Source organism: Pangasianodon hypophthalmus, chromosome 30 (assembly GCF_027358585.1).
Source record: "Pangasianodon hypophthalmus isolate fPanHyp1 chromosome 30, fPanHyp1.pri, whole genome shotgun sequence".
NCBI classification, from domain to species: domain Eukaryota; kingdom Metazoa; phylum Chordata; class Actinopteri; order Siluriformes; family Pangasiidae; genus Pangasianodon; species Pangasianodon hypophthalmus.
Genome location: NC_069739.1, coordinates 1,398,982 through 1,413,583, shown reverse-complemented (window position 1 = coordinate 1,413,583; position 14,602 = coordinate 1,398,982). Strand labels below are relative to the sequence as shown.

Genomic DNA, 14,602 nt, shown 5'->3' with positions numbered 1-14,602 from the left:
GTTTGCCAAGTTGGCTGCTCCGCTACATAAGCTGGTAGGGGAGTTTGCTGGTGTAAAAGGTAGGCAGGCAGGAAGGAGTTTTGCTAATGCCTGGAGTGAAAGGTGTCAGGAGAGCTTTGAGGGGTTAAAAGAGAAACTTACCACCACCCCAGTACTCGCGTATGCGGATTTCTCAAGACCATTCATCCTGGAGGTGGACGCCAGTCACCAAGGTCTTGGGGCGGTCCTTTCCCAGGAATATGAAGGTAAGGTACGACCCGTTGCATATGCTAGTCGTAGTCTAAGGCCCACTGAGCGCAACATGTGCAACTATAGTTCTATGAAGTTGGAGTTTGTGGCGCTCAAGTGGGCCATGACAGAGAAATTCCGCGAGTACTTGTTGAGTAATAAGTGTGTGGTATTTACAGATAATAACCCCCTTAGCCACCTGACTTCTGCAAAACTGGGTGCAACGGAGCAGCGTTGGGCTGCCCAGTTGGCCGCCTTCGACTTTGATATTAAATATCGTTCAGGCAAGAGTAACAAAAATGCAGATGCGCTTTCTCAGCAGGACGCCCTGGAACCTGGTGTGTTGGATGGACTGGCCCCAGGTACTGCAGTTCCTGAGTCATTGCGGCAGCTAGCTGGGTTGAATTCCGATAGAGTAGTGACCCAGTGTGTAGTTTCTACATTACCTGGATATTCAGTTGGTGAGTTGGGTTTGTTGCAGGCAGCTGACCCAGTGATTCAGGAAGTGCTGTCATTCTGGAGACAAGGTATTCGCCCAGGCCCTGATGAACGGCGTCAAATGAGTAAGGCAGCTTTGACATTGCTTAAGCAGTGGGACCGTTTGATGGAGCAAGATGGGATGCTCTATCGTCGGACCCACTGCCCGAATGGTAAGGAGGAGGTGTTGCAAGTAGTATTGCCTGCCACTTTGAGGTTGGAGGTGTTGCGGCAATTGCATGAGCAGCACGGACACCAGGGTATAGAGCGCACCACAGAGTTAGTGAGACAGAGGTGTTATTGGCCAAGATTATCTGCAGATGTGGCACAATGGTGCCAAGAGTGTGATCGTTGTCAGGCAGCTAAGGATACTCTGCCTCCTGCTCAGGTTTTTATTGGGCGGTTGTTGTCATCTAGGCCGAATGACATTCTTGCTGTGGACTTTACAGTGTTGGAGCCTACAAGCTCTGGCATTGAGAATGTCTTAGTGATGACTGATGTTTTCAGCAAATATACCCTGGCTGTTCCAACAAGGGATCAGCGTACGGAGACGGTGGCTCAGGCCCTGGTGACAGAATGGTTTTATAGGTTTGGCATCCCTGGCCGCCTCCATTCTGATCAGGGTCGAAATTTTGAGTCCCTGTTGATACGTCAGTTATGTGATCTTTATGGCGTGGAGAAGTCTCGTACCACCCCTTATCACCCGGCCGGCAATGGTCAGTGTGAGCGCTTTAATCGCACTTTACACAATTTACTGCGTACTCTGCAAGTGTCCAGGAAACGAGATTGGGTAGCTTGTCTCCCCCAGGTGGTGTTTAGTTATAATAGCACTCCCCATCAGGCCACAGGAGAATCTCCACATTTTTTGATGTTTGGCCAGGAGCCACGATTGCCTATTGATTTCCTATTGGGGAAAGATTTACAGCCAAGAGAGGGTAGCGTGCATGATTGGGTCTTGGAGCATCAAACAAGGCTACAAGTGGCCTTTGCTAGTGCACGTGAGCGGTTGCAGGTCATGGCTGATAGGCGCAAGGCTCACCATGATCAGCATGTCCGGGATGAACCACTGGTGGAGGGTCAGCTGGTGTACCTCCGTGAATATGGAGTACAGGGCCGCCATAAGATTCAGGACCTGTGGAGCCCAGTGGTTTATCAAGTGACGAGGGCCCCCAAAGAGGGTGGTGTAGTGTACACTATTGCACCAGCAAATGATTTGACCAAGGTAAGGAATGTACACCGTTCACTGTTGAAGAGTCGAGTTCGTAAGGACACAGTGGTTGTTGACCCTGGTAGTCCATTGCCTGACTCCGTTGGGGCTGCACCTTTGTTGGCTGAGGAGGACGAAGAGGTAGATCTGCTTGCGTTAGTGAAAGAGCAGAACCCAGGCGTTGTGGACTCAGAACATGGTGGGTTGGCCTCTGGAACGGAACTGGGCCCACAGGGGAGGGTGAGTGCTATTGGGCTAGGACTACAGGTTCCAGTTAGGGATATAGTTAGTTCTCAGGAGTCTCAGCCTGAAGGCCTGGTTAGGGCCAATGAGGGTGCGTTGCGTAGGACAAGACGTGTAACTGCGGGCCAGCATTCAAATCCACATCATCTTCCCCGTTCGGTGGGGGAGGTGGCTACAGCTTCTCAACAAACGCATGGCATGGTAGCAGGAATTTTTAGGCCGTGGGATTAGGTAATGGTGACCTGGTCGTGGGATCGTCGGGACGGCAATCCGAAAGTGGGGGGTAGACTGTAGTGGGACAGACGGTGCTGTTTCTTTTCCTGCATTTTAATATGCCCGAATGCATGAGTTGCCCAATCACAGAATTTTGTGAGGGTATAAAAGGGGACTTTTAAGGCCCCGTTGTGTGTTGGAGCACCACTTGTGCGTCGCTGCCTGAGATCTGCCCCTTCCTGTTTTTCTCCTTTTCGCTCTCCAGATACGTGTGTTTGGCTAATTAGTTAGCATTGAGATGCGTGTTTTGGGTAATTTGGTTTTCTTGGATTTTAGTTTTATGGAAATTGTTGCTTTGGTTGGTGGTTGCCCTCCTCCATCTCCCTTTTGCTCAGCGTTCTCCTTGCGTGGCCCTGCGTGTAAGTGCTCTTGGATGTCTTTTTGCATTCGCAAGTATGCATGAGATACATGGCAACACAAAGGTACGTGAAATGACCGTTGTGTATTTTTGTGTATTCTTCTAATCATTCACTGTATAAAATCTTCTTTTTTTTAGGAAGAATCATTGAATTTGGGGCCAATTGTGTTTAATGAAGCTTGTGGGGCAACATTTGGTGGCACTGCTGCTTTGTCTGCATAGTTTCCTTTTTTTCCTCATTTGCTTCTTGACGCGTTGGATACAGGGTTTTCGGACCTGTCTTTCAGCGCATGTTTGTTTTCTTTTTGTTATTTTGGTTGTTGTACTTGTCTTTTCTTTAGGTTTAGTTTTTGTTTTTCTTTCTGTTTGTTTGGTGTGTATTTTGTTCTGTTTAAACTTATTTTAGTATGTACATTTTATGTACATTCGTTTGTTTGTTTATATTTGCTGTTTGATGCTTGTATTCATTTTGTGTGTGTGTGTGTGTGTGTGTGTGTGTGTGTGTGTGTATTTGGAGATTCTCTGTTAATATTGCCTTTTGTTGTAGGAGCTGAGGCTTCCAGGCAGGCCGCTAGTCGATCCTAGTGTGTGGTGGTGGGACTCCAGCACGGGGTGCAGTGTGTGTTCACGCTTGATCTTGTGTGTGGGCGTGTTGTGACCTGTGCACCGGGTGAGTGAGATAGGAGCTTAGTGCTCATTAACTAGCTTACCTGCTATTGGTAAGCCTTGGTCTCCTTTCATGTGTCAGTATCTCATGTGTTATTAGTTGGGTCCTACAGTCTTTTAATGACTTTTAAATAGTGTTAGCTTGTTTCTAATAAAGTTTTGTATTTAGTATTTACGCCTCTACCCTTCTTTTCTGAAACCACGTACCTGTGTGATCTTTTGTTGGTGATTTAATCTATAATTACCATGATTTCCCTGTTTAACAGGGTGGCGTAGTCAGCTACATCTTAACTAGTTTCTCCTGAACTAGCCCTTCCCCGCGCCACATGCAAGACTGGGTAGATAGCACTTTCCCCTATATGTGTTATGCTTCCCTGTGACAAGCAGCAGTTTGAAAAGATGTGGAGGTTGTCACAGACCTTACTCAATGGTTTTGCTCAACAGTTCTCTGGCAGGCCTTGGATGTGAACTCATAATCTAGCACTGAACAATAAACCTTAACCTCTGAGGCACAAACAAAGTATTGGACTTGGCTAGTTAGTGAGTTAGCCAGTAATATTATAAATTAAACCTTTAAATATACAACGAGATGTGCAACATTTCTAGTCCTTAAGCCACAGCTTAGACAGCTGTCTATACATTTTTACATATTTAGTAGCAAATATTAAATACAAGTTGGTTTTCAATATAAAAACAAAAATACATATTCCCAGTTCCCTGTTGACCAAAGAAAGAAGTAACTTTGCTGCTATTGGACTACTATCTCCCAGGAGGTCTCTTTACTTGACTAGAAAGCAAATATAACTACCAACATTTCTTAAAGAAACACTTTGTGTATAAGACAGCAAATCAAAGGCTGTTCTACACACTTTGGACATCTTCAGATTGAAGGATGCTGGAAGCTCCAAATTCATCTTTACTAGAACAAGCAGATTTGAAAGAGTACTGTTATCCTGAATCAAATGTCTCTTGTGTGAAAACTTCTCAAAATGTAGTGGCTAGAACTGTGGTATATTCATTCTTGGTGATTGCAATCGTTGTTACAATTCTAGGGAACTTTGTGGTCATCATATCTATAGCTCATTTCAAACAGCTTCACACACCTACAAACATTTTGGTGATGTCTTTGGCTCTGGTGGATCTGCTTCTGGGAATCACAGTCATGCCGTTCAGCATGGTCAGGTCTGTGGATGGCTGCTGGTACTACGGTGAAGAATTTTGCTTTTGGCATTCTAGTTTTGACTACTTATTCACCGGTGCATCAATTTTCCACCTGATTTGTATAGCTGTAGATCGTTATCAAGCTGTGTGCCATCCACTTCAGTACCCTACAAGAGTAACTAAACCTGTTGCATGGCTTATGGCAGCTCTGAGTTGGACTATAGCTGCAGTGTACTCTTATAGTATCCTGTTTACAAAAGCATATGTGGAAAACCTAGATGACTACACTGCATCTATAAATTGTCTGGGAAGCTGTATTTTTTTTATCAATGCACTATATGCTGTTTTAAACACATTTACAGCTTTCATTTTGCCATGCTCTTTCATGATTTGTCTATATGCTCAAATATTTTTAATCTCCACAAGGCATGCAAGAAAAATTGGGGGCACAAAACAGAGCAGACACAACAGAACCACAACAAAGTTTTCAGAAAGGGTAAAACATGAGAACAAAGCAGCAAAAACTCTTGGAATCGTTGTAGGTGCATTCAATTTCTGCTGGATGCCATATTTCATTATATCTGTTGTTGATCCTTTTTTGAACTTTATCACCCCTCTTGGTATTTATGAAGTGTTTTTCTGGTTGGGTTACATTAATTCAACTTTAAACCCCATCATATATGGCCTGTTCTATCCATGGTTCAGAAAAACACTGTATCTCATTCTTACACTGAAAATATTTGCTCCTCATTCCTCTGACATAAAGGTTTATGCAGCCTGATACGTTATTCATAGCTTAAATGCATATGTATTACAATTAGCACAGACTGAATTTGCTTTAACTGTTTTTGTTTGTTTGTTTGTTTAATTCAATACAGATAGGACATCAGCACTCCTTAAACAGCTATGCCTAACACTTTCAAACAGTGAAAATATCATAAGAACTTTTTTTTTCAAGAATTTATGATCTATATCAGTGTCGAGTGTAACTTAAAGGTCTGCTAGTATTTCACAGTAGTTACGAATATTTATATTTGAAAATAAGCCTTAATCCTAAAGAAATACTGTAACAGAAGCTTTAACACAGAATTGGATACAAGAACATTATTTTAAAATTTTACTGATTTTACTATTTCATGTTTATTAATTCAGTGTGGGGCAGTATTGGATTAAACTTTGTTCCATTGCACCTAAGTATCGTTGGAAAAAAATGATATACTTTTTCAAGTATGTTTAGTTACTGTACTATATAGTGTAATTATGGCATGTTACAATTTTATTTAATATGGTTAGAGTGAATTGATATGCAGGGTGCAATAAACTGGTATAAATGTAGAAATGTACTAATTAATTTTTTGATTAAATATAGCAGGTTGATCCTATTTATTCCATCACAAATGCACTGCAGTAGCAATAACATTATTTGAGCAGTCTAAAAAAGAAACTTTTTATATACAATGATTTGGCTTTTACCATTTAAATGAACAGCTGGTCATTTTTAAACTGTCATTTTCCAAGCAAGATGAGGCACAACTGCAATAAAATCATTGGCAAGCCCCAAACTCTATCAATCCAGGAGACTAGCGAGATCCCTGGTGTAGCATTATTGCAAGTGACAGATTGTTTAAGGCATGTTTGAAGTTATATAACATATAGCGCTAGAAATACATTCGAAAGTTATGGGCTGCAACTTGAAGACTGTTGGTTTAGATATTTAAATGCTTATGTCAAATATTTGTTTCAAACCACCCTGTTTCTGTCTCTTTGTATGACATAAATAACTGGCTCAAGAGGTACTAAACACATTTATGTAATTCTGCTCAATTAGTCTTTTTTGTCCTATAAAGTGGATTAGATAAGAGCATGAAGTCATGAAGCAGCTGTTATTGTGTTATTGTATCATTTGATTAGTCGAATATGAAGGATTTTTCATTTATAATCTCCTTAATTATTAGTGTATATGTGTAAATTGATGTCAGATGAAAAAGGTTTAATTAATTAAAATAACACAAATTAACCCTGTATCACTATTTTTTCATGCGCTATAAACTGGACTATACAAATGAAGTGAAAACAAAAGGGACAAGTTGGTAGTCCATAGACAGATATAGACATAGACATAGACACTACCCCTTAATCACATCATTTACTGTCAGGGCCTCAATTTTCACTGATATGTTCATGCTATCCAGCCACTCACCTCTTTGCCAACATTCACTATGGAATCATGTATTTAAAATATTAAATTAGATATGGGATCAGTTATTGTAAACTAATTTCTCATTATGGGCCCTTAGTGTTCTATTTCTATATACCTTTTCATTAATAGTGATGATATGATGGTCACTTTTCACCCTACAGTTTAGTGCCTGGTATAATTTAGGCCCCGTCTTTTAATCAGACACTCACCAGAACATTGTACACTGTCAAATATTAAAGGTAACGAAACACTGAACCTAAAGAGTCACTGCCTAACAAAATGCTTTCCTTATTATGTGTCACTCAACGTTGGTTACAGGTTGACTTGCAAGGCCAAAATATTTCACATAATTTAAGAACACATACAGATCTTCACACTGTTCAAGTCTCTTGTATTTATAATCAATGCAAAGATAGCTTTGCTTTTTAATCATTTTCTGGTTGTAGTCTATTATCCTGCTAAAATGCTGAAGAGGTTACACTGTGGATTACATTGCGATGTTACACTAAAGATTACAGCAGTAATGGGTCAAGAAGTGGTAATGCTCAGAATAATAAATTCACGGTGTCATGTTTCCTTGCAGGTTTTAAAAATGAGTCATTCAACACTCAAATTTCAGCATAAGATGGAAAATGTGTGGCACAGTTGGGTCATTAGCATTCTTTCAAAAGAGATCAGTGATCATGTAAATTTTAATACAGCCTTTGGAGATCAGTATTTTTGCTTGACCAGTAGTTTGAGAGGCAAGGACCCAGAATGTATATTGGCATGTGCTCAGGGGCAATCCCCACAGATAACCAACATTTACGTGCCAGAATAAAAGGCCAAGTCACTAAACAAAATAATGTACCCAAAGTAAAAGTAGACAAATAGGCCAGCAGCATTTGACTAAATCCCAGCAGAGCTACTATACCGGTACCAGTACCAGTACTGTGAAAACTATCACGAAACCACTAGCTTCCAAACAGACAGTGCCCAGTATCCAGAAGTGAGTGAGTGAAGTGATGTGTGGCCAAGTATGGTGACCCGTACTTGGAATTCGTGCTCTGCATTTAACCCATCCAAGTGTGTGCACACACCCACTCCCAGCCTTTTTTTGCTGCAGCGCCCAGGGAGCAGTTAGGGGTTCGGTGCCTTGCTCAAGGGTCTCACCTCAGTCATGGTATTGAGGGTAGAGGAGAGCGCTGGCCCCCCACCTACAATCCCTGCCAGCCCTGAGACTCGAACCCACAACCTTCGGGTTAAAAATCCGACTCTCTAACCATTAGGCCACAACTGCCCCAGGTGTGGGCATTATATAACATAACAGTATATACCCTGTATTTAATAGAGAGAGATTGCAAGATTTGAATCCTAACAATGCCACAGCCATCTGTAGCCGGGAGTCTACAGAGCAAAATTGTCTGTGCTGTCTTGGTGGGATGGCTGGCATCACTGTCGCTCCCCAGTCAATTATTGCAACATGAGACAATTGCAGGTGTCTGTGAGCTGATGTATGCAAGACTGGGTAGATAGCACTTTCCCCTATATGTGTTATGCTTCCCTGTGACAAGCAGCAGTTTGAAAAGATGTGGAGGTTGTCACAGACCTTACTCAATGGTTTTGCTCAACAGTTCTCTGGCAGGCCTTGGATGTGAACTCATAATCTAGCACTGAACAATAAACCTTAACCTCTGAGGCACAAACAAAGTATTGGACTTGGCTAGTTAGTGAGTTAGCCAGTAATATTATAAATTAAACCTTTAAATATACAACGAGATGTGCAACATTTCTAGTCCTTAAGCCACAGCTTAGACAGCTGTCTATACATTTTTACATATTAAGTAGCAAATATTAAATACAAGTTGGTGTTCAATATAAAAACAAAAATACATATTCCCAGTTCCCTGTTGACCAAAGAAAGAAGTAACTTTGCTGCTATTGGACTACTATCTCCCAGGTGGTCTCTTTACTTGACTAGAAAGCAAATATAACTACCAACATTTCTTAAAGAAACACTTTGTGTATAAGACAGCAAATCAAAGGCTGTTCTACACACTTTGGACATCTTCAGATTGAAGGATGCTGGAAGCTCCAAATTCATCTTTACTAGAACAAGCAGATTTGAAAGAGTACTGTTATCCTGAATCAAATGTCTCTTGTGTGAAAACTTCTCAAAATGTAGTGGCTAGAACTGTGGTATATTCATTCTTGGTGATTGCAATCGTTGTTACAATTCTAGGGAACTTTGTGGTCATCATATCTATAGCTCATTTCAAACAGCTTCACACACCTACAAACATTTTGGTGATGTCTTTGGCTCTGGTGGATCTGCTTCTGGGAATCACAGTCATGCCGTTCAGCATGGTCAGGTCTGTGGATGGCTGCTGGTACTACGGTGAAGAATTTTGCTTTTGGCATTCTAGTTTTGACTACTTATTCACCGGTGCATCAATTTTCCACCTGATTTGTATAGCTGTAGATCGTTATCAAGCTGTGTGCCATCCACTTCAGTACCCTACAAGAGTAACTAAACCTGTAGCATGGCTTATGGCAGCTCTGAGTTGGACTATAGCTGCAGTGTACTCTTATAGTATCCTGTTTACAAAAGCCAATGTGGAAAACCTAGATAACTACACTGCATCTATAAACTGTTTGGGAAGCTGTATTTTTTTAATCAATGCACTATATGCTGTTTTAAGCACATTTATAGCTTTCATTTTGCCATGCTCCTTCATGATTTGTCTGTATGCTCAAATATTTTTAATTTCCACAAGGCATGCAAGAAAAATTGGGGGCACAAAACAGAGCAGACACAACAGAACCACAACAAAGTTTTCAGAAAGTGTAAAACATGAGAACAAAGCAGCAAAAACTCTTGGAATCGTTGTAGGTGCATTCAATTTCTGCTGGATGCCATATTTCACTACATCTGTTGTTGATCCTTTTTTTAACTTTACTACCCCTCTTGGTATTTATGAAGTGTTTATCTGGTTGGGTTACATTAATTCAACTTTAAACCCCATCATATATGGCCTGTTCTATCCATGGTTCAGAAAAACACTGTATCTCATTGTTACACTGAAAATATTTGCTCCTCATTCCTCTGACATAAAGGTTTATGCAGCCTGATACGTTATTCATAGCTTAAATGCATATGTATTACAATTAGCACAGACTGAATTTGCTTTAACTGTTTTTGTTTGTTTGTTTGTTTAATTCAATACAGATAGGACATCAGCACTCCTTAAACAGCTATGCCTAACACTTTCAAACAGTGAAAATATCATAAGAACTTTTTTTTTCAAGAATTTATGATCTATATCAGTGTCGAGTGTAACTTAAAGGTCTGCTAGTATTTCACAGTAGTTACGAATATTTATATTTGAAAATAAGCCTTAATCCTAAAGAAATACTGTAACAGAAACTTTAACACAGAATTGGATACAAGAACATTATTTTAAAATTTTACTGATTTTACTATTTCATGTTTATTAATTCAGTGTGGGGCAGTATTGGATTAAACTTTGTTCCATTGCACCTAAGTATCGTTGGAAAAAAATGATATACTTTTTCAAGTATGTTTAGTTACTGTACTATATAGTGTAATTATGGCATGTTACAATTTTATTTAATATGGTTAGAGTGAATTGATATGCAGGGTGCAATAAACTGGTATAAATGTAGAAATGTACTAATTAATTTTTTGATTAAATATAGCAGGTTGATCCTATTTATTCCATCACAAATGCACTGCAGTAGCAATAACATTATTTGAGCAGTCTAAAAAAGAAACTTTTTATATACAATGATTTGGCTTTTACCATTTAAATGAACAGCTGGTCATTTTTAAACTGTCATTTTCCAAGCAAGATGAGGCACAACTGCAATAAAATCACTGGCAAGCCCGAAACTCTATCAATCCAGGAGACTAGTGAGATCCCTGGTGTGGCATTATTGCAAGTCACAGATTGTTTAAGGCATGTTTGAAGTTATATAACATATAGCGCTAGAAATACATTCGAAAGTTATGGGCTGCAACTTGAAGACTGTTGGTTTAGATATTTAAATGCTTATGTCAAATATTTGTTTCAAACTACCCTGTTTCTGTCTCTTTGTATGACATAAATAACTGGCTCAAGAGGTACTAAACACATTTATGTAATTCTGCTCAATTAGTCTTTTTTGTCCTATAAAGTGGATTAGATAAGAGCATGAAGTCATGAAGCAGCTGTTATTGTGTTATTGTATCATTTGATTAGTCGAATATGAAGGATTTTTCATTTATAATCTCCATAATTATTAGTGTATATGTGTAAATTGATGTCAGATGAAAAAGGTTTAATTAATTAAAATAACACAAATTAACCCTGTATCACTATTTTTTCATGCGCTATAAACTGGACTATACAAATGAAGTGAAAGCAAAAGGGACAAGTTGGTAGTCCATAGACAGATATAGACATAGACATAGACACTACCCCTTAATCACATCATTTACTGTCAGGGCCTCAATTTTCACTGATATGTTCATGCTATCCAGCCACTCACCTCTTTGCCAACATTCACTATGGAATCATGTATTTAAAATATTAAATTAGATATGGGATCAGTTATTGTAAACTAATTTCTCATTATGGGCCCTTAGTGTTCTATTTCTATATACCTTTTCATTAATAGTGATGATATGATGGTCACTTTTCACCCTACAGTTTAGTGCCTGGTATAATTTAGGCCCCGTCTTTTAATCAGACACTCACCAGAACGTTGTACACTGTCAAATATTAAAGGTAATGAAACACTGGTCCATACCCTTAATAACCTTTCAAGAAGAGTAGAGAAGTTACTCCACTCCTAAACCACTATAGACACACTGTAGAGTATTCAGACAAAAACTGATTGATTTTGAGTTCAGCAAAAACTTGAAGGTTTGAACAACTCAGCATTATTGAGCACATATTATGGTGAAAGCTGTCATATATAATATTTTAGCCAAAAATTGTCAGCAAATTTTAAAGCTTAATCCATGTTAAAGTTAAAAACCAGTTCCATATATGCATGATCATTATATTGAATTTTTTGTTCCATGTTGTTCAGAAGTAAAAGTATCTTTATTCCTATTAGACTTTTGTGTCTCAGGTGGTTTCTTTCATCATGAAGGATGCAAATATAATTTCTGTCTCTTCTCCCCAACAGAATCATTTGATACATGATCTTTTGAGAGATGTGACTGTTTCCCCCTTTTTTTTTAACACCTTGATGTTTAAGGATGCCAGAATCTCTAAGTTATTTACTAGAAGAATCAGATTTTAAAGTTTACTGTTTTCCGGATTTCAATGCCTCTTGTGTCAAAAACCCTCACAATGTGGCGACTCAAACTCTGTTGTACTTTTTACTGGTGTTTGCAATGATCATTACAATTCTAGGGAACTTTGTGGTCATCATATCTATAGCTCATTTCAAACAGCTTCACACACCTACAAACATTTTGGTGATGTCTCTGGCTCTGGTGGATCTGCTTCTGGGAATCACAGTCATGCCATTCAGCATGATCAGATCTGTGGATGGCTGCTGGTACCATGGCAAAGATTTCTGCTTTTTACACTCTAGTTTTGACATGTGCCTCACTGGAGCATCAATTTTCCATCTGATTTCTATCGCAATCGACCGATATCAAGCTGTGTGTTATCCACTTCAGTACCCTACAAGAGTAACTAAACCTGTTGCATGGTTTATGGTAGCTGTGAGTTGGACTGCAGCAACAGTGTACTCTTACAGTCTCTTGCTCACAAAAGCAAGTGTAGACAGTGGATTCACAAATTGCTTGGGAAGTTGTAGCCTTTTTATGAATGCACTATGGGCCATTTTTAGTATAGTTGCAGGTTTCATTTTACCATGCTGTGTTATGATTTGTCTGTATACTAAAATATTTTTTATTTCAAAAAAGCATGCAAGAAAAATTGAGGGGGTGAAGCAGGGCAGAAATGATACGACTTTAACCAAATTCTCACAAAGAGTGAAGCATGAGAACAAAGCAGTAAAAACTCTTGGGATTGTTGTAGGAGCCTTCAATTTTTGCTGGATGCCATATTTCCTTACCTCTCTACTTGATCCTTTTATTAACTTTGCCACCCCTTTATTACTATTTGATGTTTTTGTCTGGTTGGGTTACATTAATTCCACTTTAAACCCCATCATATATGGCTTTTTCTATCCTTGGTTCAGAAAAACACTGTCTCTCATTGTTACACTAAAAATATTTGCTCCTCATTCCTCTGAAATGAAAGTGTATACATCGTAACATCAATTTATTTAAGACTTAAAATATTAAAATCATTAAATAATTATGTTTGGAATGAAAATATTGAAACACACTGTTATATGATATATTCTATGTGGATACACACACTTTGCACAGAAACTGTTCATTGCCTTAGTCCACAAGGCCTTTGAAGCAGTGGATATGCAGATGTCTTAGAACCAAAAACAATAAGAAAATAATGCTTAATGCTTAATAAAGTGTTGACATTTAAGTAAATCTGCATATTGCACAGCATATTTATGTCTTTATGGAATGAGAAACTACAGAAAGCTGGACACATTTTCATGTAATACAGCTTTACTGGAGTACATTCCCATTTCATTTGTTAGGATCAGTGGTTGAACTAAAACCAAAATCAAGAGGAATTGTTGGCTGGCTATCCTACTAATATAATTAATTATCCTACTAAAATAATTATCCTACTAATTAAAAATGTAAATATACTCTAGACTTTGGTTTATGCTGGTTGGTTAATGCTGGTTATTACACCTGCTTTTTTCTTTAAAAAAAAAAGGTCTATGGATGTTTTGTCTTTTGTCAAGCTTTTTCACCCGTTGGGATGTTGTTCACTTTCGGTGGAAAATATAATTTAATTTTAAATTTTATCTGGAAAATTTGAGATAGTCTGTAGGCAGGAAGGTTTTAAACTATTATCCATCAGCCTTGATTTCTACATAACCAGATATTGAGGCTGCTTCAACTGGAGAGAGTTTAGTAAAAGAGATGTTCAGAAGGCCTGTACCTGAAAACCAGAGTGAATGGGCTGGTGTGTAGGTTAGGAAAATTCACAGAGGTAAGAAGGGGCAAGTAGACAAAGTGGTAAACCACTACACACGCACTGTAGAGTATGCAAACAAAAACTGATTGATTTCCAGCAGATTCATACATTGGAATGTGGATTCAGATCACATCCAAATTAATAAACCAGCTGGATAAATTATCCACTGATTACAAGTGATGCTCAGCAGCACTGGGCTCAGATGGTTAGTAACTTGGCCAGCAAAAACTTGAAGGTTTGAACAGCACAGCAATATTGAGCACATATTATGGTGAAAGCTGTCATTGTCACGATCAGGAATCGAACCCGGGTCTCCGGTGTGAGCCACAGGGAGGCACAAGAAAATATTTATTAAGTAAAAAAAACAAGGAAATGACTCAATTTTCGAGAAGGCAATGAATAACAAAAAACAAAGATGGGCAGGAAAACCGAAAAAAGTCAAAACTAAAATAGAGAAAAAAAGGAGCAAAAAAAAAAACCCAAAAAACAAGGCAAGGGCGCTAGGAAAAAAAAACAGAAGAAATTTAGCTCGAGAGACACAACTATAACGACGACAGGGGCTTAGGAAACAACAATAACCAAGCAGGGAACAAAGACAAAAGGGACGGTTTAAATACACTAAACGGGAACAAGACACAGGTGAAAGCAATGAATCCAATTACAACAAAGAACTAAGGCTGAGCAACATCTAGTGGGGAAAACGTAACGCA

At 39.0% G+C, this 14,602-nt stretch overlaps 3 protein-coding genes across 3 annotated transcripts; all 3 read left to right on the top strand.

Annotated features, from left to right (window-relative positions):
* Positions 1 to 4,344: 4,344 nt before the first annotated feature.
* On the top strand, positions 4,345 to 5,394 carry LOC128317876 (trace amine-associated receptor 13c-like). Its single transcript, XM_053231841.1, has one exon. It carries the CDS (start codon positions 4,345 to 4,347, stop codon positions 5,392 to 5,394), a length of 1,050 nt encoding a protein of 349 aa, XP_053087816.1.
* A 3,480-nt stretch (positions 5,395 to 8,874) lies between these two features.
* LOC117596536 (trace amine-associated receptor 13c-like) lies at positions 8,875 to 9,924 on the top strand. Its single transcript, XM_034301871.2, has one exon. It carries the CDS (start codon positions 8,875 to 8,877, stop codon positions 9,922 to 9,924), a length of 1,050 nt encoding a protein of 349 aa, XP_034157762.1.
* A 2,137-nt stretch (positions 9,925 to 12,061) lies between these two features.
* On the top strand, positions 12,062 to 13,093 carry LOC113536263 (trace amine-associated receptor 13c-like). Its single transcript, XM_026930113.3, has one exon. The coding sequence runs from the start codon at positions 12,062 to 12,064 to the stop codon at positions 13,091 to 13,093; it is 1,032 nt and encodes a 343-aa protein (XP_026785914.3).
* The last annotated feature ends 1,509 nt before the right edge of the window (positions 13,094 to 14,602 follow it).

What these genes read in the sequence shown, in the direction of transcription:
- LOC113536263 (XM_026930113.3), top strand. Translation starts at nt 12,062, where the DNA reads ATGCCAGAATCTCTAAGTTATTTACTAGAAGAATCAGATTTTAAAGTT.
- LOC117596536 (XM_034301871.2), top strand. Translation starts at nt 8,875, where the DNA reads ATGCTGGAAGCTCCAAATTCATCTTTACTAGAACAAGCAGATTTGAAA.
- LOC128317876 (XM_053231841.1), top strand. Translation starts at nt 4,345, where the DNA reads ATGCTGGAAGCTCCAAATTCATCTTTACTAGAACAAGCAGATTTGAAA.